The 21,041-nt window shown below is 43.1% G+C and overlaps 1 protein-coding gene across 2 annotated transcripts in view; it reads right to left on the reverse strand.

Annotated features, from left to right (window-relative positions):
- Positions 1 to 21,041, reverse strand: part of EFNA2 (ephrin A2) — a 204,692-nt gene that overhangs the window by 24,865 nt on the left and 158,786 nt on the right. For both annotated transcript variants that reach the window (XM_067473447.1, XM_067473446.1), the window contains exon 3: positions 16,891 to 17,183. In XM_067473447.1, coding sequence (XP_067329548.1) covers positions 16,891 to 17,183 — 293 coding nt within the window. The remainder of the gene's footprint in view (positions 1 to 16,890; positions 17,184 to 21,041) is intronic.

A 21,041-nucleotide genomic window follows, 5' to 3' on the forward strand; every position in this document is an offset into this window, starting at 1 on the left:
TAACTATGCAGCAACGAGTTTCAAACAAAAACAATGACATTTTAATGTCATCTAGCGATAAAGTCCTCTGGACTTGGGGCACTAAATCGGCATGAGAAAAGTCAATCATCTATGAAACACAATATTTCCTCTTTTGATGCATTGATGAATATAACTTAGCTTTCAAATCACCAGCCACCGATTGGGAATGCAAATAACGGATCCCTGGTATCATGGCACAAATCATTAGCCCGGGTTGGGGTGAACTCCCAACCATCAGCCCAGCTTTTGCTCACTGGTAGCTTGAAAAAAGTAATGTGAGTGTTTTACGTAGTTCAGCTTGTGACTGTGTCTGATGTTCATGCTAGTAATGGGGCTGAAGGTTTTTCTGGGCCTGGGTCTGTTGGCACTGGGGATGAGGGTTTTCCTTGGGCTGAGTTAAGCCCAGGCGAGAGGCCCGAGGTGTCTCATGAATGGAGTGTTTCTCCTGCAGATTCACAAGGTGACATTCATGGGAGAGGCCCTCAACAGTCTTTCTCTGAGAAACAACTGTCTTCTGAGGATGATCTGTCAGGTGCAGAATTTAATTAGAGCAGTGTTTCTCAACCTGGGGGTTGGGAAACTAGGAGGGTTGCGAGGGGGTGTCAGAGGGGTCACCAAAGACAATTAGAAAACACAGTATTTTTTTTTGGTCGCGGGGGTTCTGTGTGGGAAGTTTGGCCCAATTCTATCATTGGTGGAGTTCAGAATGCTCTTTGATTATAGGTGAACTATAAATCCCAGCCACTACAACTCCCAAATGTCAAGGTCTGTCTTCCCCAAACTGCACCAGTGTCCACATTTGGTCACATTGAGTATTCATGCCAAGTTTGGTCCAGATGCATCAGTGCTCTCTGGATGTAGGTAAACTATAACTCCAAAACCCAAGGTCAATGCCCACCACACTCTTCCAGAATTTGTTGTTGGTCATGGGAGCTCTGTGTCCCAAGTTTGGTTCAATTGCCTCATGGGTGGAGTTCAGAATGCTCTTTGATATTGTAGGTGAATTATAAATCCCAGCAACTACAACTCCCAAATGACAAAATCAATCCTCCTGTCAACCCCACCAGTATTCAAATTTGGGCGTATCGAGTATTTGTGCCAAATGAATGAAAATACATCCTGCATACTGGATATTTACAAGATAGAATCATAGAATCAAAGAGTTGGAAGAGATCTCATGGGCCATCCAGTCCAACCCCCTGCCAAGAAGCAGGAATATTGCATTCAAATCACCCCTGACAAATGGCCATCCAGCCTCTGCTTAAAAGCTTCCAAAGAAGGAGCCTCCACCACACTCCGGGGCAGAGAGTTCCACTGCTGAACGGCTGATTCAAGATGATTCATAACAGGAGCAAAATTATAATTGTGAAGTAGCAATGAAAAGAATGTTATGGTTGAGGTTCAGCACCACATAAGGAACTGTATTAAGGGGTCATGGCATTAGGAAGGTTGAGAACCACTGAATTAGAGTGAAGATAGAAAGCAAGACTTTTGTAAACACAGACTAAGTTCTCAGGCGCAACGAAGGCCAATTGGTCTGTAGGAAAAGATAGATAAGAAATCCTTATCTGGTTGTAAGGGCAAGAGAAATGCTTTCCTTTCGGTTCTGGGGTCAAGAAAAGCTTTATATTGATACAAGGGAAAGTTTTAGTTCAGTCTTGTCAGTGTTGGAATTTCATGACGCTCTTGTTTCGAAGTGTTCCTAGTTTCATGTTCCAAGTTTTCCCAGGCTCCTGATCTGTGTATTGGAATTTCATGCTGCCTTGTTCTATGGATTTTATACCTTTTGATCTTATGTTTTACCTTTGTGCCTCGAAGCTCATGAACTATCTTTTATCTTTGGACCACACTGTTTTTACCATTTTTACTGCTTTGCTTACACATATTCTTCAATAAACTGCTTGCTGATTATACCAATTTGGTATGGTATTTAAGGACAGAGGTGTTCCTGCTCTGGAGTGCAACCGTTAGTAGATAAAATGATACCACTTTGGAGGGGAGGTAATAAAAGGCGCCCATGCAGACATGCCGGCGATTCGATTGGGAAAGTGTGAAAAGACAACAAAGGTACGAAGCATAGAAGATGGAGCAACAGCACCTCGCCGTGGCTGGAGTCGAGCACAGCCTCCAGATGCCAGAGATGGAAAAAGGTGGAAAGCCTTTACTTCGGTTTATATACTGTCTGTCTTTGCTAATTCTATAATGGCATTAAATGTTTGCCATATATGTGTACTGTAATCCACCCTGAGTAGGGCAGAATATAAATAAATTGTTGTTGTTGTTGTTGTTGTTGTTGCTACTTGTAACTTGGTGCCAGGAATAGTTACTTACAGTACAGAACAAGCAAAGAGCTATTTACTACATATACTATACAATGAAATCCACCTTGCAATAGCTAGGACTTCAGAATAATACACACTCCACAAAATAACTGCACCAAACCAGGAAAGGTCAATACAAGTATTGCTTTTTCATGGATTTTGGGTTGGTACATGATCAATACAGGATGAGTATCCCTGATTGTAAGTGTTTTGGATTTCAGGGTTTTTTTTAAGGTTTTTTGTTTTGTTTTGTTTTGGGGTTTTTTTTGGGGGGGGGTTGCCCTTAGAAGACCTGGTATAGGCAAACTCGGACCCCCTGGGCTCTTTTTTTCATGCCCTCCTCTTTCTAACCATCTTATCCTTCCTTCCTTCTCTCATTCCTCCCTCCCTCCTTCCCTCCCTTCCTTACCTTCCTCTTTTTCCTTTCATCCTTCTACTCTGTTGTCCTTCCCTCTTTCTCCTTCCTTCCTTCCCTTTGCTCTTTCCTTCTCTCTTTCCTCCCTCCATTCCCTTCCACCCTTTTTTCCTTCCTTCCTTCCTTCCTTCCTTCCTTCCTTCCTTCCTTCCTTCCTCCTTCCTTCCCTCCCTTCCTTAACCCCCTTCTTCTTCCATCCATCCTTCCTTTCCTTCCACCCTGTCGTCCTTCCTTCCCTCTTTCCTCCCTCTCTCCCTCTTTCTCCTTCCTTCCTTCCCTTTTATCTTTTCTTCTCTTTCCTCTCTCTTTCTCCCACCATTCCCTTCCACCCCTTTATCCTTCCTTCCTTCTCTCTTTTCTTCCTCCTTCTCTTCCCTTCTTCTATTCTTCCCTTCCACCCTTTAGTCCTGCTCTCCTTCCCTCCCTTTATCCTTCCCTTGCTTTCTTTCCATCCTTCTCTTCCTCTCTTTCTCCCTTCTCTTTTCCTTTATCTTTCCTCCCTTCCTTTTTGTCTTTCATTCCCTCTTTCCTCCTTCCCTCTCTCCCTTTTTCACCTTCCATTCTTCCCTTTCGTCCTTCCTTCCTTCTCTCTTTCCTCTTTGCCTTCCTTCCTTCCCTTTTGTCTTTCCTTCTTTCCTCACTCCTTCCCTCTCTCCCTCTTTCTCCTTCCATTTTTCCCTTCATCCCTTTCGTCCTTCCTTCCTTCTCTCTTTCCTTCCCCCTTCCCCTTCCCCTTCCTTCCTTCCTTGAAGCCAGTCCTCCTTTCAGGGAGTGCTAGCATGCGGCCCCCAAGTTAGAAAGTTTGCTCATGCCCGATCTATACAGTATTGGCATGTACACAATGAGCTATTTTGGAGATGGGATCCAAATTCATGAAATTCATTTCACTTGCATACCTTCTACACATAACCTGAAGCTATTTTTGTACAATATTTCTTAAAATAGTTGTGTACATTGAACCATTTGAAAGCAAAGGCACCTCTGTCTTTGCAACATCGGAGCATTTGGGATTTCGGATACGGGGTGCTCAACCTGTAATAGGAAACTCTGTAAGCCGTAGGAGCTGAGCCAATGGATTCCAGTGACCGGAAAGAAGATCCCACCTAAACATTAGGCAGAATTTCCTTCTGTTAAGAGCTGGTGAATAATAAAACAAACTCCCCGAGAACATTTTCTTGTCCTGATTTGGCAAGGACAGCCCCTATTAATCCTCTGCTGTCCCACTTTTTCAGATGCTTTGAAAGATGTCCCAGCTTCTCGCTCTCATTCCCCCTTGGTCCTCCACTTCTACTGCTGCCAACAGAATTCAAAGTGCAAAATCCATTTCCTAGTCATTAGTTTGGGAACAAATTGTGTGCTTTCCCAGAAGCCTAGTGGACAATGTCTTGGTCACTCTGACATCACTTGGCAGCACACATCCCAGTTGTCATGTCTGAAGTGGAAGAATGTTCTTTCCTCCATCTGAGGTGTCTAAACAAGGGCTAATGGAGACAGTAAGGTGTTTCAATTTGATTGCTGCACGATCACTCTGTAGGCCAGGAGTCACCAAGCTACGGCCCGCGGCCCAGATGTGGCCCGCCAAGGCCATTTACCACCCATCCCCTGGCTGTAAACTTTAGATTGAGGGTCGCCCTGAGTCTGAAACACCTAGAAGACATGCAACAAAAACAGTAACAGCCTTGGTTGCCTTAGCGCAGCGTTGTTCATCCTGGGGGTCGGGACCCCTGTGGAGGTCATAAAGGGGTATCAGAGGGGGTCACCAAAGACCATTAGAAAACACAGTACTTTCTGTTGGTCATAGGGGTTCCGTGTGGGAAGTTTGGCCCAATTCTATTGTCGGTGGGGTTCACAATGCTCTTTGATTGTAGGTGAACTATAAATCTGAGTAACTACAACTCCCAAATGTCAAGGTCTATTTTCCCCCCAAACCATCAGTGTTCACATTTGGGAATATTGAGGATCCGTGCCAAGTTTGATCCAGATCTATCATTGTTTGGGTTCATAGTGCGCTCTGGATGTAGGTGAACTACAACTCCAAAACTCAAGCTCAATTCCCACCAAATCCCAGTAAGTACAATTCCCAAATGTCAAGGTCTATTTTTCCCAAACTCGACCAGTGTTCACATTTGGGCATTTTGAGTATTTGGGCCAAGTTCGGTCCAGATCTATCATTGCTTGAGTCCACAGTGCTCTCTGGATGTAGGTGAACTACAACTCTAAAATTCAAGCTCAATGCCCACCAAACCCTTCCAGTATTTTCTGCTGGTCATGGGAGTTATGTGTGACAAGTTTGGTTCAATTCCATCATTGGTGGAGTCCAGAATGCTCTTTGATTGGAGGTGAACTATAAATCCCAGCAACTACAATACGCTAATGACAAAACCAATTCCTGCAAACCCACCAGTATTCAAATTTGGGCATACTGGGTATTTGTGCCAAATTTAGTCCAGTGAATGAAAATACATCCTGCATATGAGATATTTGCATGACGATTCATAACAGTAGCAAAATGACAGTTATGAAGTAGCAACAAAAATAATTTTATAGTTGGGGGTCACCACAACATGAGGAACTGTACTAAGGGGTTGTGGCATTCGGAAGGTTGGGAACCACTGTTTTAGAGCTTGGCTTCCTGGCCATCTGTCCAGACAGATTTGGTTGTGTACTTGTGGCATCAAACAACATGATGCTGTTTCTGGGTTACACATGGCTGTTCCTGATTGCTATTCTTGTGAAAAGATGCACAACATTGACTAGGGGGCCACAACTTTGTTCTGGCCAGAGAAAATATGCCTTCCATACGTTTCATGAAGTTTTGGGCACACAAGCAAAGTTTTCATGTTCTACTCAAGTATTACTTTTTTTTTAGGAACCGACCAATCAGGAACAAACATCTAAAACCTGGGAACAAACCCAGATTGTAAAAAATCCCGTGATTTCCAATACAGACATTCAAAGATGCAGATATTCGACTCAAAACTGCAATATTCCCGCTTCTGGAAATCTCGTGGGTTTTTTTGCCATTTGAAGTGATTGCTTCCACATTTACAGGGAACAGCGTCTGGCCACCCTCCTGTTTCCTGTAAGCTCCTGGGATAAAGGTACTGGCCCTGGGAGAGCTTGTCACACTCACTCAGGTCAAGCAAATCATAGAATTGTACAGTTGGAAGAGACCACAAGGACCATGCAGTCCAATCAGTTGGGATTAAATGGATGCCTCCGTTGGGTGCTTTTTGGGGGAAAGAGGGCTGGCTAGGCAGGGGTTGGACTAGATGGTCCTTGGGGGTCTCATGTAGTGCTGCAAACCATCGTAGCTTCCCCTACGACTCACTGACCTGATTTTGCGGGGGCTTTGACCTAATTTCCAAAAGCCTCTGTAAGCGATCAGACTTCTCTGGTTCCTTTTCCGGGTGGAGAGAAAAAGCGGATGAGAGAGAAAGGGGGCTGAGAGAGAGAGAGAGAGAGAGAGAGAGAGAGAGAGAGAGAGAATGGGGATCAGAGTGGAAGAAGGGAAAGGGATAACTCTGAAAGAGATGGAAAAGGCGGGCGTGACAGAAAGAAGGGGGGAAAGTAAAAAGGAACGAGAGAAGACAGCACAAAAAAGTGGGGAGAAAATTATTAGACAGGGAAGCAGAGAGAGGATGGAATAGAGAGAAAGAGTGTGAAGCCAGGGAAGCCAGAAAAACACAGTTCCACCACGACTCCTGTGCCATCACAGTGATAGATAATACTGATATTGTGCTATGCTAACAATAGAATAGATTGTGTACACATATAATATTGCTCATAATATTATAATGTAATACAATATAATACTAATATGAATACTATATACTGAGCTGCTGAACTTGCTGACCAAAAAGTCAGTGGTTCAGATCCAGGGCATGGGTGAGCTCCTGCTGTTAGCCCCAGTTCCTGCCAACCTAGCAGTTTGAAAACATGCAAATGTGAGTAGATCAATAGGTACCACCTTGGTGGGAAGGTAATGGCACTCCATGCAGTCATGCTGGCCACATGACCTTGGAGGTGTCTACAGACAATGCTGGCTCTTCGTTTGTGGGATTAACACAACTCAAAAACCACTGGACGAATTGCCGCCAAATTTGGCCACAATACACCAACTAACTCAAGGAGTGACCATCACTAAAAAAAAAGTCATCTGGGAGTTGTAGTTGCTGGGCTTTATAGTTCACCTACAATCAAAGAGCATTCTGAACTCCACCAACTATAGAATTGAACCAAATTTGGCACACAGTACTGCCATGACCAACAGAAAATACTGGAAGGGTTTGGTGGGCATTGACCTTGGATTTTGGAGTTGTAGTTCACCTACATCCAGAGAGCACTGTGGACTGAATCAATGATGGATCTGGACCAAACTTGGCATGAATATTCCATAAGCCCAAATGTGAACACTGGTTGAGCTTGGGAAAAATAGAATCTTGACATTTGGAAATTGTAGTTACTGGGATTTATAGTTCACCTACAATCAAAGAGCATTCTGAACCCCATGAACGAGAGAACTGGGGCAAACTTCCTACACAGAACCCCCATGATCAACAGAAAATACTTAAGGTCTTCAAGTCCAAGCGTTTGGCGAGTAGCGCAGGGCTATATTCAGCTACGAAGTGAATGGCAATGTGATTAGAACGGCTTCTGGATTATGCTTTTTAGTCTATGTGTAGGAGCCCCCGATGGCGCAGTGGGTTAAACTGCTGAACTGCTAAACTTGTTGACCAAAAAGTCACAGGTTTGAGTCCAGGGAGCGGCGTGAGCTTCCACTGTCAGCCCCAGCTTCTGTTAACCTAGCAGTTCGAAAACATGCAAATGTGAGTAGATCAATAGGTACCGCCTTGGTAGAAATGTAATGGCGCGCCATGCAGTCATGCTGGCCACATGACTTTGGAAGTGTCTAATAATAATAATAATAATAATAATAATAATAATAATAATATGATATTATAGTTATATATTTTTATATTACATGTAATATTACTAGTAATATTACAATATAATGGTATAGTAGAATATCTATATAAATAAAAATGTCATGTTCATTTGTGGGATTAACATAACTCAAAAACCACTGGATGAATTGACACCAAATTTGGACACAATACACCTATAAGGCCAACAAGTGACCATCACTCATAAAAACACTGAAAAATTGTGACACATCAGACATCACGATTGTGGAAAAGAAAAAAAGTCTGGATTATTGATGTCGCCATTCCAGGTGACAGTTGCACTGAAGAAAAACAGCAGAAAAAACTCAGCCACTCTCAAGACCTCAAAAATCGAACTGCAAAGGCTCTGGCACAAACCAGCACAGGTGGTCCCAGTGGTCATTGGCGCACTGGGTGCCGTGCCAAAAGATCTCAGCCGGCATTTGGAAATAATAAACATTGACAAAATCACGTTCTGTCAACTGCAAAAAGCCACCTTACTTGGATCTGCGCACATCATTTGAAAATACATCACACAGTCCTAGACGCTTGGGAAGTGTTCAACTTGTGATTATGTGATACGAAATCCAACATATAGATCTTGTTTGCTGTGACATACTGTGATAATAATAATATATTATAGTTATATATTTTAATATTACATGTAATATTACGAGTAATATTACAATATAATGGTATAGTACAATATCTATATAAATAAAAATGTAATGTTCATTTGTGGGATTAACATAACTCAAAAACCACTGGACGAACTGACACCAAATTAGGACACAATACACCTATCAGGCCAACAAGTGACCGTCACTCATAAAAACACTGAAAAACAGCAGCAGAAGAGACTTAAAAAGCAAAACAAACAAACAAAGCATTACAACGCATGAGCAAAACGACATATATACAGAAACATACATATATACACATATACACAATTATATACACACACATATATGCATATATATACACACAAAATACCTATACACAGAAAGGGGGAAAGAAAGAAGGAAGGAAGGAAGGATGGAGGAGGGAGGGAGGGAAAGAAGGAGAGAAAGAAGGAAAGAAAGGTAGAGAAGGAAGGACGGAGAGAAGGAAAAAAGTGAAAGAAGGAAGGAAAGAAAGAAGGGAAGAGAAGGAGGGAGAGAAGGAGGGAGAGAAAGAGGGAACGAAGGAGGGTAGGAGAGAAGGAAAGAAAGAAAGGCAGAGAAGGAAGGAAGGAGAGAAGGAAATAAAAAGTGAAAGTGGGAAGGAAGGAGAGAAGGAACGAAAGAGAAAGAGGGAGGGAAGGAAAGAAACAAGGAAGAATGGGACCAAAGAGCAAAGGAAGCGAGGAAAAAAAACAGCTAGAGAAGGAAGAAAGAAGAAGGGAAAGAAAAAGAGAGAGGGAAGGAAGGAGAGGAAGAAGGAGAGAAGGAGGGAGGGAAAGTTGGCCACAGCAACGCGTAGTGGGTACAGCTAGTAGTAATATAGCCAGAGGTAATTTTCAACGGTAAGCAAACAGTATTTTGCCCCCCTCCCCAACCAATCACTGATATATATTTTCTGTTCGTCGTGGAAGTTCTGTGTGCCATATCTGGTTCAATTCCATCATGGTGGAGTTCAGAATGCTCTTTGATTGTAGGTGAACTATACATCCCAGTAACTACAACTCACATATGTCAAAGTCTATTTCCCCCCAAGAGTGCCTCAAGAGCGCCGCTGGGCAAAATCAACTATACTGCAAATGCTTACTTTGCGTAATGGGTTGAGCTGCCCCTGTATACAGTATAATACTGATACTGTAGTATGCTAATAATATAATATATTGTATGTATATATACTGTATATTGTAAGCCACGCTGAGTCGCCTTTGGGGTGAGAAGGGCGACATATAAATGTGGTAAATAAAGAAATAAAGTGGAGAATTTGCACTTGTGACCCAAATCTGAACTCTAGTGAGCATCCAGCTCTCTGGAGTTCTCTCAGTGCAGACCCCCAACTCCTTTCAAAAACAGAAAATGAAAATAAATGAATACTCTTAAATCAGGGACGTCGTAATGGGTGGTCCGGGGAGCTAATTTCAAGCCTTTGATTGTTTTTCCCCGCCAGTAACCCAGCAGGCCAGAGGACCCGGCGGGAGGCCCGAGTTCAAATCATTTACAATGGTTCCCCTCCCCGTATGGCACTGCCAGAGAAAACCACCCTTCCCTCCCCCCTCTCTGGGTATTGGCGGTGGGTTTATTTTTACTTTTTCTTGGAATACGGATCCCAGCTGGGGCTGGGCATTTGCTGTGCCCAATTTGCTCGGGTGCCGACGGACTCGTTAATTGGCTCTGCGGCTTCCAATTTTATTTCATGCTTATTCTTAAACCTAGAAGGAGGGGCTGGACGGGGACAGCATCGGTCCCTTTTCAAACTCAACTTGGGCCGCATGACGTAACCCAAAGGCACCTTAAAAGCAGGGTCATGATCCAAAACAGGAAAAGGGATCAAATGATATAATATACGAGGGATATCCGGAAAGTAGGGTGACAAGAGTTTTTGAAAATATCTTATCTAGCTATCTATCTATATATATAAATAAAAACGTAATGTTCGTTTGTGGGATTAACAGAACTCAAAAACCACTGGATGAATTGACACCAAATTTGGACACAAGACACCTAACAATCCAATGTATGTCCTTCACTCAAAAAAACTTGATTTTGTCATTTGGGAGTTGTAATTGCTGGGATTTATAGTTCATCTACAATCAAAGAGCATTGTGAACCCCACCAACGATGGAATTGAACCAAACTTGGCCGACAGAACTCCCACAAACAGAAAATACTGGAAGGGTTTGGTGGGCAGTGTCTTTTGGTTTTGGAGTTGTAGTTCACCTACATCTAGAGATCACTGTGGATTCAAACAATGATAGATCTGGACCAAACACTTCATCAGGGGTCCTCAAACTAAGGCCCGGGGGCCGGATGCGGCCCTCCAAGGTCATTTACCCGGCCCTCGCTCAGGATCAACCTAAGTAACAAGTTGAAAGCACACAACAACAACAACAATCCTATCTCATCAGCCAAAAGTACACCCACACTTCCCATAGAAATGCTAATAAATTTATATTTGTTAAAATTGTTCTTCATTTTAATTATTGTATTGTTTTTAAGTGGTTTTTGCACTACAAATAAGATGTGTGCAGTGTGCATAGGAATTCATTTTTTCCTCCAAATTATAATCCGGCCCTCCAACGGTTTGAGGGACTGTGACCTGGCCCTCTGTTTAAAAAGTTTGAGGACCCCTGCTCTACATGAATACTCAATATGCCCAAATGTGAACACTGGTGGAGTTTGGGGACAAAGAATCATGACATTTGGGAATTGTAGTTGCTGGGATTTATAGTTCACCTACAATCACAGAGCATTCTGAATCCCACCAACGATAGAATTGGGCCAAATCTCCCACACAGAACCTCCATGTGGGCCACAACATTGTGTGGCAGGGGATGGCTAGTCTATATATAAAAATGTAATGTTGGTTTGTGGAATTAACATAACCCCAAAACCACTGGACGAACTGACACCAAATTTGGACACAAGACACCTATCAGACCAACGAGTGACCATCACTCATAAAACAAGGAAAAACAGTAGAAACGACTTTAAAAGGCATAAAAATGAAAAATACATTACAAAGCATGTGCAAAACCACATATATACACACAAACACACACATGTACACAAATATATACACTTCCAAAACACATATACACAGACAGGGCCACAGCAACGCCTGGCAGGGGACGGCTAGTCTATATATTAAAAAATGTAATGTTCGTTTGTGGGATTAACATAACCCCAAAACCACTGGACGAACTGACACCAAATTTGGACACGAGACACCTATCAGACCAACAAGTGACCATCACTCATAAAAACACTGAAAAACACAGTACAAGAGACTTAAAAAGGCATAAAAAATGAAAAGTACATTACAACACGTGCAAAACCACATATATAAACACAAACACACATATATACACATATACACAAATATATACACACACAAAACACATATACACAGACAGGGCCACAGCAACGCGTGGCAGGGGATGGCTAGTCTATATATTAAAAAATGTAATGTTCATTTGTGGGATTAACATAACCCCAAAACCACTGGATGAACTGACACCAAATTTGGACACAAGACACCTATCAGACCAACAAGTGACCATCACTCATAAAAACACTGAAAAACACAGTACAAGAGACTTAAAAGGGCATAAAAAATGAAAAATACATTACAACATGTGCAAAACCACATATATAAACACAAACACGCATATAAGCACATATACACAAATATATACACACACAAAACACATATACACAGACAGGGCCACAGCAACGCATGGCAGGGGATGACTATCTATCTATATAAATAAAAATGAAATGTTCGTTTGTGGGATTAACAGAACTCAAAAACTACTGGACAAATTGACACCAAATTTGGGCACAAGACACCTAACAATGCAATGTATGCCCTTTACTCAAAAAGAATTGATTTTGTCATTTGGGAGTTGTAGTTGCTGGGATTTATAGTTCACCTACAATCAAAGAGCATTCTGAAACCCACCAACGATGGAATTGAACCAAACTTGGCACACAGTTCTCCCATGACCAACAAAAAAATACTGAAGGGTTTGGTAGGCAGTGTCCTTTTGTTTTGGAGTTATAGTTCACCTACATCCAGAGATCACTGTGGACTCAAAGAATGATGGATCTGGACCAAACTCTACACAAATACTCAATATCCCCAAATGTGAACACTGGTGGAATTTCGGGAAAATAGAATCTTGACATTTGGGAGTTGTAGTTGCTGTGATTTATAATTCACCTATAATCACAGAGCATTCTGAATCCCATCAACGATAGAATTGGGCCAAATCTTCCACACAGAACCCCCATGTGGGCCACAGCAACGCGTGGCAGGGGACAGCTAGTCTATATAAATAAAAATTTAATGTTCGTTTGTGGGATTAACACAACTCAAAAACCACTGGATTAATTGACACCAAATTTGGACAGAAGACACCAATTGGACCAATGAGTGACTATCACTCATAAAAACACTGAAAAACACTGCAGAAGACACTTAAAAAGCCAAAATACAAAACAAAATGCATTACAACGCATATGCAAAACCACATATATACAGAAATCACACATATATACAAATACACACACAAAACATATATACACAGACTGGCCCACAGCAACATGTGGCAGGGGACGGCTAGTATGTAAAAAAAATGTAATGTTTGTTTGTGGGATTAACATAACTCAAAAACCACTGGACTAATTGCCGCCATACTTGGCCATAAGACACCTACTAACTCAAGGAGTGACCATCACTAAAAATGTATATATAATTTTGTCATTTGGGAGTTGCAGTTGCTGGGATTTATAGTTCGCCTACAATCAAAGAGCATTCTGAACTCCATCAACGATAGAATTGAACCAAACTTGGCACACAGAACTGCCATGACCAACAGAAAATAGTGGAAGGGTTTGGTGGGCATTGACTTTGAGTTTGGGAGTTGTAGTTCACCTACATCCAGAGAGCACTGTGGACTGAATCAATGATGGTTCTGGACCAAACTTGGCATGAACACTCCATAAGCCCAAATGTGAACACTGGTTGAGCTTGGGAAAAATAGACCTTGACATTTGGAAATTGTAGTTACTGGGATTTATAATTCACCTACAATCAAAGAGCATTCTGAATCCCCATGAACGAGAGAACTGGGGCAAACTTCCTACACAGAACCCCCATGACCAACAGAAAATACTTAAGGTCATCGAGTCCAAGCGTTTGGAGAGTAGCGCAGGGCTATATTCAGCTACGAAGTGAATGGCAATGTGATTAGAACGGCTTCTGGATTATGATTTTTTGTCTATGTGTAGGAGCCCGCGATGGCGCAGTGGGTTAAACTACTGAGCTGCTAAACTTGTTGACCAAAAAGTCACAGGTTTGAGTCCGGGGAGCGGCGCGAGCTTCCACTGTCAGCCCCAGCTTCTGTCAACCTAGCAGTTCGAAAACATGCAAATGTGAGTAGATCAATAGGTACCGCCTTGGTAGAAAGGTAATGGCGCGCCATGCAGTCATGCTGGCCACACCACATGACTTTGGAAGTGTCTACAGACAATGCTGGCTCTTTGGCTTAGAAATGGAGGTGAGCTCCCGCTGTTAGCCCCAGCTAACATGCAAATGTGAGTAGATCAATAGGTACCGCTTCTGCGAAGAGCATTCTGAACTCCACCAACTATAGAATTGAACCAAACTTGGCACACAGGACTTCCAAGACCAACAGAAAACAGTAGAAGGATTTGATGGGCATTGACCTTGAGTTTTGGAGTTATAGTACACAGATGGTTTGAAGGAAATAGTTGTAGTTACTGGGATTTATAATTCACCTACAACCAAAGAGCATTCTGAACCCCATGAACGAGAGAACTGGGGCATAACCAAGAGAAAATACTTAAGTTCATCAAGTCCAACTCCCTTCAACAGGGCAAGAAAACTTTATCAAAGCCCTCCTGACAAAGAGCCATCCAGCCATAGATATAGTTAGATATAGATGATTCACACACAGAGAGATATAGTATCATAGATTTGAAAGACAATTCTATGTTGCATGTTCCAGAGTTGGCAAACCAGACAATCTCCCCATCAACACTGACAAAGAAACAACAAGAAATACTGTTTACCCACAAACATCAAAGAACTACATATATTAGAAACCAATACTTTCTCATTACTTTATTTTCCAGTTTATGAGACTGGGCCACAGCAACACGTGGCAGGGGATAGCTAGTACTCAATAAAACAGAAATCGGTGTTTTTCTGAAATTCCCTGCCTTTCTCCATTATCCAGCAGATATTGGCAGTTTGGTCTCACATTCTTCTGCCTTTTCTAAACCCAACTTGTACATCCAGCAACTCTCACTCCATGTAGTGCCGGAGTCTTAATTATTATTATTATTATTATTATTTGAAACACAACAAGATTAGTACACAGCAAACTAGATCACTATGCTGGCTGTTGTATTGGATACACTTATTATTATTATTATTATTATTATTATTATTATTATTCTCATTTGAAACACAAGATTAGTACAAAAGAACACTATGCTGGCTATTGTACTGGATCACACGTCGGACACTTCCCAGGTGTCTAGGACTGTGTGATGTATCAATGAATAATGTGTGCAGATCATAGTAGGGTGGCTTTTTGCAGCCGACAGATGGTAATCTTGTCAGCGCCGATTGTGTTTAAGTGCAGACCAAGGTTCTTAGGCACTGCACCCAGTGTGCCAATCACCACTGGGACCACCTTTACTGGCTTGTGCCAGATTAATCGCCATCATTATTTGTTTGTTTGTTTGTTTGTTGAACAGCATCCTATTAGTTTCAGCCCAGTTTTCTAGTTTACCAGTGTCCTTTGGACTTCTGTTCCTGTTCTGCAATGCATTTGCTACTATCCTAACACTTAATCACATTTACTGAATTCCATCGAGTCCTCCACTTAAAATGTGATATACCACTGTGTTCATCACATTAGCTCATCGCGCTAGAGAAAGAATCCACTTTAAATCCAGTTGCTGCCCCCTGCAGAATTCTGGTGTTTATAGTAAAGAGCGGAGCCTTTAACTGCCTTACTAAACTACAAATCCCAGAATTCTGCAGGAGGCAGAAACCGGATTTAAAGTGGATTCATTTTCTAGTGTGATGAAGTCACAAGTTGGGTTCAAGTGTAGGGTAGAGCATTCTTTCCTCATTTTAAGCGTGGGGCCAGCATTCTTTTCAAACGTTTCAGGAGGTGGTGGGGAAGTGGATTTTTAGTACTGATCTGGATGTTTGGCCCATTCTCTAATGTGATGACTTTTGTTGCTCTCAGGACTAAAATGGGATGTTTCCCCAATTTGTGGAAGGAGACAAGATACCCTTGTTAGGGAAAGTTAGAGAAAGTTTATTATGCCATGTCTCCATGCTGTACAGTCCTGGGAGTCAAACTTTTCCAAGGTACAAACTCTTCTCTTGGTGCATTTACAGTATGGAATGAATGTCCTTGCACTCCACTTTAAACGCCATGGCTCCATGCAATGGAGTTCTCCTGGGAGTTATAGTTTCCCAAGGTCCATTCCCTTCTCTGTGTGCATCTGCACTGGAGAATAAATGAAGTAGGGACCCATTTTAATCATCATCATCATCATCATCATCATCATCATCATCATGCCAAGTCCATGCTGTGCAGTATGGGAGTCATAGTTTTTCAAGGTCCACACCCTTCTCTTGGTGCATTTATAGTTTGGAATGAATGCCCTTGCACCCCACTTTAAATCCCATGGCTCCACGTGATGGAGTCCTCCTGGGAGTTATAGTTTCCCAAGGTTCATACCATTCTCTGGGTGCATCCAGAATGCAGTTGGACCTTACTTTAAATGCCATGCTTCCATGAGATGGTCTTGGGAATTGCAGTTTCCCAAGGTCCATAAACCTTCTCTGGGTACATCTACACAGTGAAATGAAGGCAACTGGACCTTACTTTAAATACCATAGCTCTATACTAAGCAATTCTGGGAGTTATAGTTTTCCAAAGTGCACACTGCTCTCTGTGGGGCAGGTGAGAGAAAGAGAGAGAGAGAGAGAGAGAGTATCACCGCTTTCCCTCCCTGCTTCCTTGCTTCCAGAATTGAGAACACATAACAGCTGACATTTCAAAGAGAGGAGGGATTTCCCCCCACAAAGAACACGGGAGGAAGGATGGTGGATGGTGCCTAGCTATTACAATGTGACGGCAAAATCAACTGAAAGAATGCTGAGTACAACTGAGTAACACGGATACATTTAACAGTGTGATGAGCGTAGGGAAATAATCAGTTTCATTTCAAAACTGAGTATGACTGAGCTCTACTCTGCCAAACACTTCCCTGCTTCAGTGTGATGAAGTCCACTTGAAGTGGCTCCCTTTCCCTAATACAGTTAATCCTTCTGAATTATAACCGATTAAAAAATACAGAAGCGTTCCAACCCCAGGACATAGCCCTCTGCTTAAGACCTCTCTCCATTTCAAAGAGCAGCCATTGATGGCACATTTTTTCAAACCATTTATGGGTCTATCATCATACTTGGTACTTACATATATAATAATATTCGTGCCCAGGCCGGAATTCGAACCCCAAGGAGAATGGGGTGAAGAGCTGGAACTTTTCGGAGAACTTCAGTGGCCCGTTGGGTGAGTCGGGCCGGTTGCATTCCCAGCGCTTGAAGCCATTTTGCCGGTGATCGCAGGAGTCGTGACCCTCGTAATTGACCATATAGAGGATGTAGCGCTCCATGCGGTCCATGGGAAAAGGGATCTCGTAGTGCGGGCAATAGATATCCAGGTAGTCGTTGATGCTCACTTCCACAGTGTAGTCACTCTGGTGGAACCTGTGGTGGCAAACAACGAGGGAGAGTTAAGGAAGTGAAAAACCAAAGCCTACAAACACAGTTGCTACTACAGGTGGTCCCTCAGTTGCAAACATATGACTTGCAAATGACTCGTAGTAAGGAATGGGTATGACACAACAGGAAGTGCAGAGAAAGCTATTCCTTGGAAGGGAAAGTCACTCCTGTAAGAGTTTTCATGGTTGCAGAAAAGACTTCAGATTTTGTTTGGATTTCAGAATACCTATATTTCCATGTACACATAAAACAGGATGTCTCAGAGATGGGACCCAAGTCCAAACATGAAACCCTTTGGTGTTTCATATAAACCAGGTATGGGCAAACCCAGGCCCGGAGGTCAGACGCAGCCCCGTGGGCTCTTTTCTCAAGCCCTCCTCTTTCTCACCATCCTATCCTATCCTATCCTATCCTATCCTATCCTATCCTATCCTATCCTATCCTATCCTATCCTATCCTATCCTATCCTTCCTTCCTTCCTTCTCTCTTTCCTTCCTCCTTCCCTCCCGATCTTCCCTCCCTCCCTCTTTCTACCTCTTTCCTTCATTCCCCCCTCTCTCTCCTTCCTTCCTTTTCTTTTGTCTTTCCTTCCTTCTCTCTTTCCTCCCCCTCTTCCTTCCCTTCCCTCTTTCTCCCTCCCTCCATTCTCTTCCACCCTTTCATCCTTCCATCCCACCCTTTTCTTTCCTTCCTTCTCTCTTTCCTTCCTCATCTCTCTCCCTTCCCTCTCTCTTTCTCCTTCCATTCTTCCCTTTCACCCTTTCATTCTTCCTTCCTTCTCTCCCTCTTTCTCCTTCCTTCCTTTTTGTCTTTCCTACCTTCCCTCTTTACTCCCTCCTTCCCTCTTTCTCCTTCAATCCTTCCCTTCCTCCTTTCGTCCTTCCTTCCTTCCCTCCTCCCTTCCTCTCTCCACCTTTCTCTTTTATTTCCTTCCTTCCCTTTTGTCTTTCTTTTCTTCCTTCTTTCCTCCCTCTCTCCCTCTTTCTCCTTCAATCCTTCCTTTCCTCCTGTTCGTCCTTCCTTCTTTCTCTTTTTCCTTCCACCCTTCCTTTCCTCCTTTCGTCCTTCCTTCTTTCTTCCCTTCCTCTCTCCCCCTTTCTCTTTCCTTCCTTCCTTCCATCCTTCTCTTTTCTCTTCCTTCCTTCTTTCTCCTTCCATCCTTCCCTTCCACCCTTTTATTCTTACTTCCTTTTCTTTTTCTTTCCTCCCTCCTTCCCTCTTTCTCCTTCCATCCTTCCCTCTTTCCTCCCCCCCTCTTTCTCCTTCCTTCCTTCCTTCCTTCCTTCCTTCCTTCCTTCCTTCCCTTTTGCCTTTCTTTTCTTCCTTCTTTCCTCCCTCTCTCCCTTTTTCTCCTTCAATCCTTTCTTTCCCCCGTTCGTCCTTCCTTCTTTCTCTTTTTCCTTCCACCCTTCCTTTCCTCTTTTCGTCCTTCCTTCCCTCTTCCCTTCCTCTCTCCTCCTTTCTCTTTCCTTCCTTCCTTCCCTTGTGTCTTTCTTCTTCCCTCTTTTCTCCCTCCTTCCCTCTTTCACCTTCTATCCTTCCCTTTCACCCTTTCATTCTTACTTCCTTCTCTTTTTCTTTCCTTCCTCCTTCCCTCCCGCCCCTTCCTTCCTTCCTTCCTTCCTTCCTTCCTTCCTTCCTTCCTTCCTCCCTTCCATCCATCCATCACTGGGCAGCCAGTCCTTCTAACGGGGAGTGCTGGCATGCGGGACCCCAAGTTAGAAAGTTTGCCCATGCCTGATATAAACTTTATACACATAGCTTGAAGGTTGTTTTATACACAATACAGTGCCCTCCACACACACACATACACGCACATGACCGACACAGGGCATGTATGCTGGGCTGACAAAAATGTTTTGGTGGTTATATCTAACTACAGGGATAATTTATTAATAAGCATTTTATCTAAAATGCTGCACGCAGATTTGATAGACAGCCCTCTTGGTGTCACCCAGTGTAGTCCACCCCCCCCCCCCCCCACACACACGATGGCAAGGTAAACGGCGGCACCCTTTCCCATCCCTTCCCTTGAGCTGAGCGGATTTCAGCTCCTGCCGGAGACACTCCAGACCCAACCGCCTTCCCACCCACGTGATCCCCTTAATCTCCCTTCCTCCCATTAACTTTACAAGATTAAAGCGAGCACCTCTTAAAATTAATAAACTGGCAACCGCCGACGAGGAAGGGAGGGAGATCGTTCCTCGACATCTCGGGTATTATATTCAGAGGCACATATCGCTCGGAAAGATGGGCTTCTTTCCTCTGTTTCATTCTCTTCTTTTTCTTATAATTTTGGGACAGAGCAACCAGGAGATTAAGGGATTAGGAAATCCAGGAGAAGCGCACGCTAGGCCTGCATTAAAAGAAGCAGGTGCCGTGGTTCATACAGTTTGGCTTTCAGGGGATGATGCCCAGTCATCCACTCCAGGCTCTAAACTGGGTTGCTGCAAGTTTTTCGGACTGTATGGCCATGTTCCAGAAGCATTCTCTCCTGACATTTCGCCAATGACTTGAAAACACACATCAACAACAACAACAATCCTTTCTCATCAGCCAAAAGCAGGAACACACTTCCCATTGAAATACTAATAAGTTTATATTTGTTAAAATTGTTCTTCATTTTAATTATTGTTTTGTTTTTAAGTGTTTTTTTTGCACTACAAATAAGATATGTGCAGGTAAAGGTAAAGGTAGTCCCCTGACATTAAGTCCAGTCATGTCTGAATCTGGGGTGTGGTGCTCATCTCCATTTCTAAGCCAAAGAGCCAGCGTTGTCCGTAGACACCTCCAAGGTCATGTGGCCGGCATGACTGCATGGAGCGCCGTTACCTTCCAGCCGGAGCGATACCTATTGATCTACTCACATTTGCATGTTTTCGAATTGCTAGGTTGGCAGAAGCTAGGGCTGACAGCGGAAGCTCACGCCGCTCCCCAGAATTGAACCTGCGACCTATGCAGAGTGCATAGAAATTCATTCATGTTTTTGTTTTTTTCCCAATTATAATCCGGCCCTCCAACAGTTTGAGGGACTGTGACCTGGCCCTCTGTTTAAAAAGTTTGAGGACCCCTGCTGTAAATCATTGCCTCCTCCTGAGAAAAACTCATAATATCACAAAGGATTACCACCTCACCCGCTTTATAGGAAATCTACTACAAAACAGGAGCTTTTTTGTTGAGTTCCTAGACCAGAGAAGCAGATGGCGAAAACAGAAGAACTGCCTGCCTCATGGGAGCGTGCTTACTCCATTAATGTTCAACATTTACACTGACAGAAGGAGCAGAAAGTTTCATCTATGCTGTCGATCATGCCATCACCGCTCAAGCAGGGAGCTTTGAAATGGTTGAAAAGAAGCTCTCTGAAGCTTTAGGCGTTCTTACTGCCTATTACAGGGAAAACCAGCTGATTCCTAATCCATCTAAAATGCAGACATGTGCTTTTCATCTTAAGAACAGACAAGCATCTTGAGCTCTGAAGATTGCATGGGAAGGAATCCCACTGGAGCATTGCAGCACACCCAAATACCCGAGAGTGACTCTGGACTGTGGTCTGACTTACAAGAAGCACTGCTTGCCTATCAAGCAAAAAGGGGGTGCTAGAAATAATATCATACAAAAGCTGACTGGCACAACCTGGGGATCACAACCAGATATAGTGAAGACATCTGCCCTTGGGCTTTGCTACACTTCTGCTGAGTACGCATGCCCAGTATGGAATGCACCTCATCACGTTAAAACAGTGGATGTGACTCTTAATGAAACATGCTGCATTATCACAGGATGTCTATACCCAACATCACTGGAGAAATTATATTGTTTTGTCAATATTGCACCACCTGGTAT

This window comes from Anolis sagrei, chromosome X, assembly GCF_037176765.1.
Source record: "Anolis sagrei isolate rAnoSag1 chromosome X, rAnoSag1.mat, whole genome shotgun sequence".
Lineage (NCBI taxonomy): Eukaryota > Metazoa > Chordata > Lepidosauria > Squamata > Dactyloidae > Anolis > Anolis sagrei.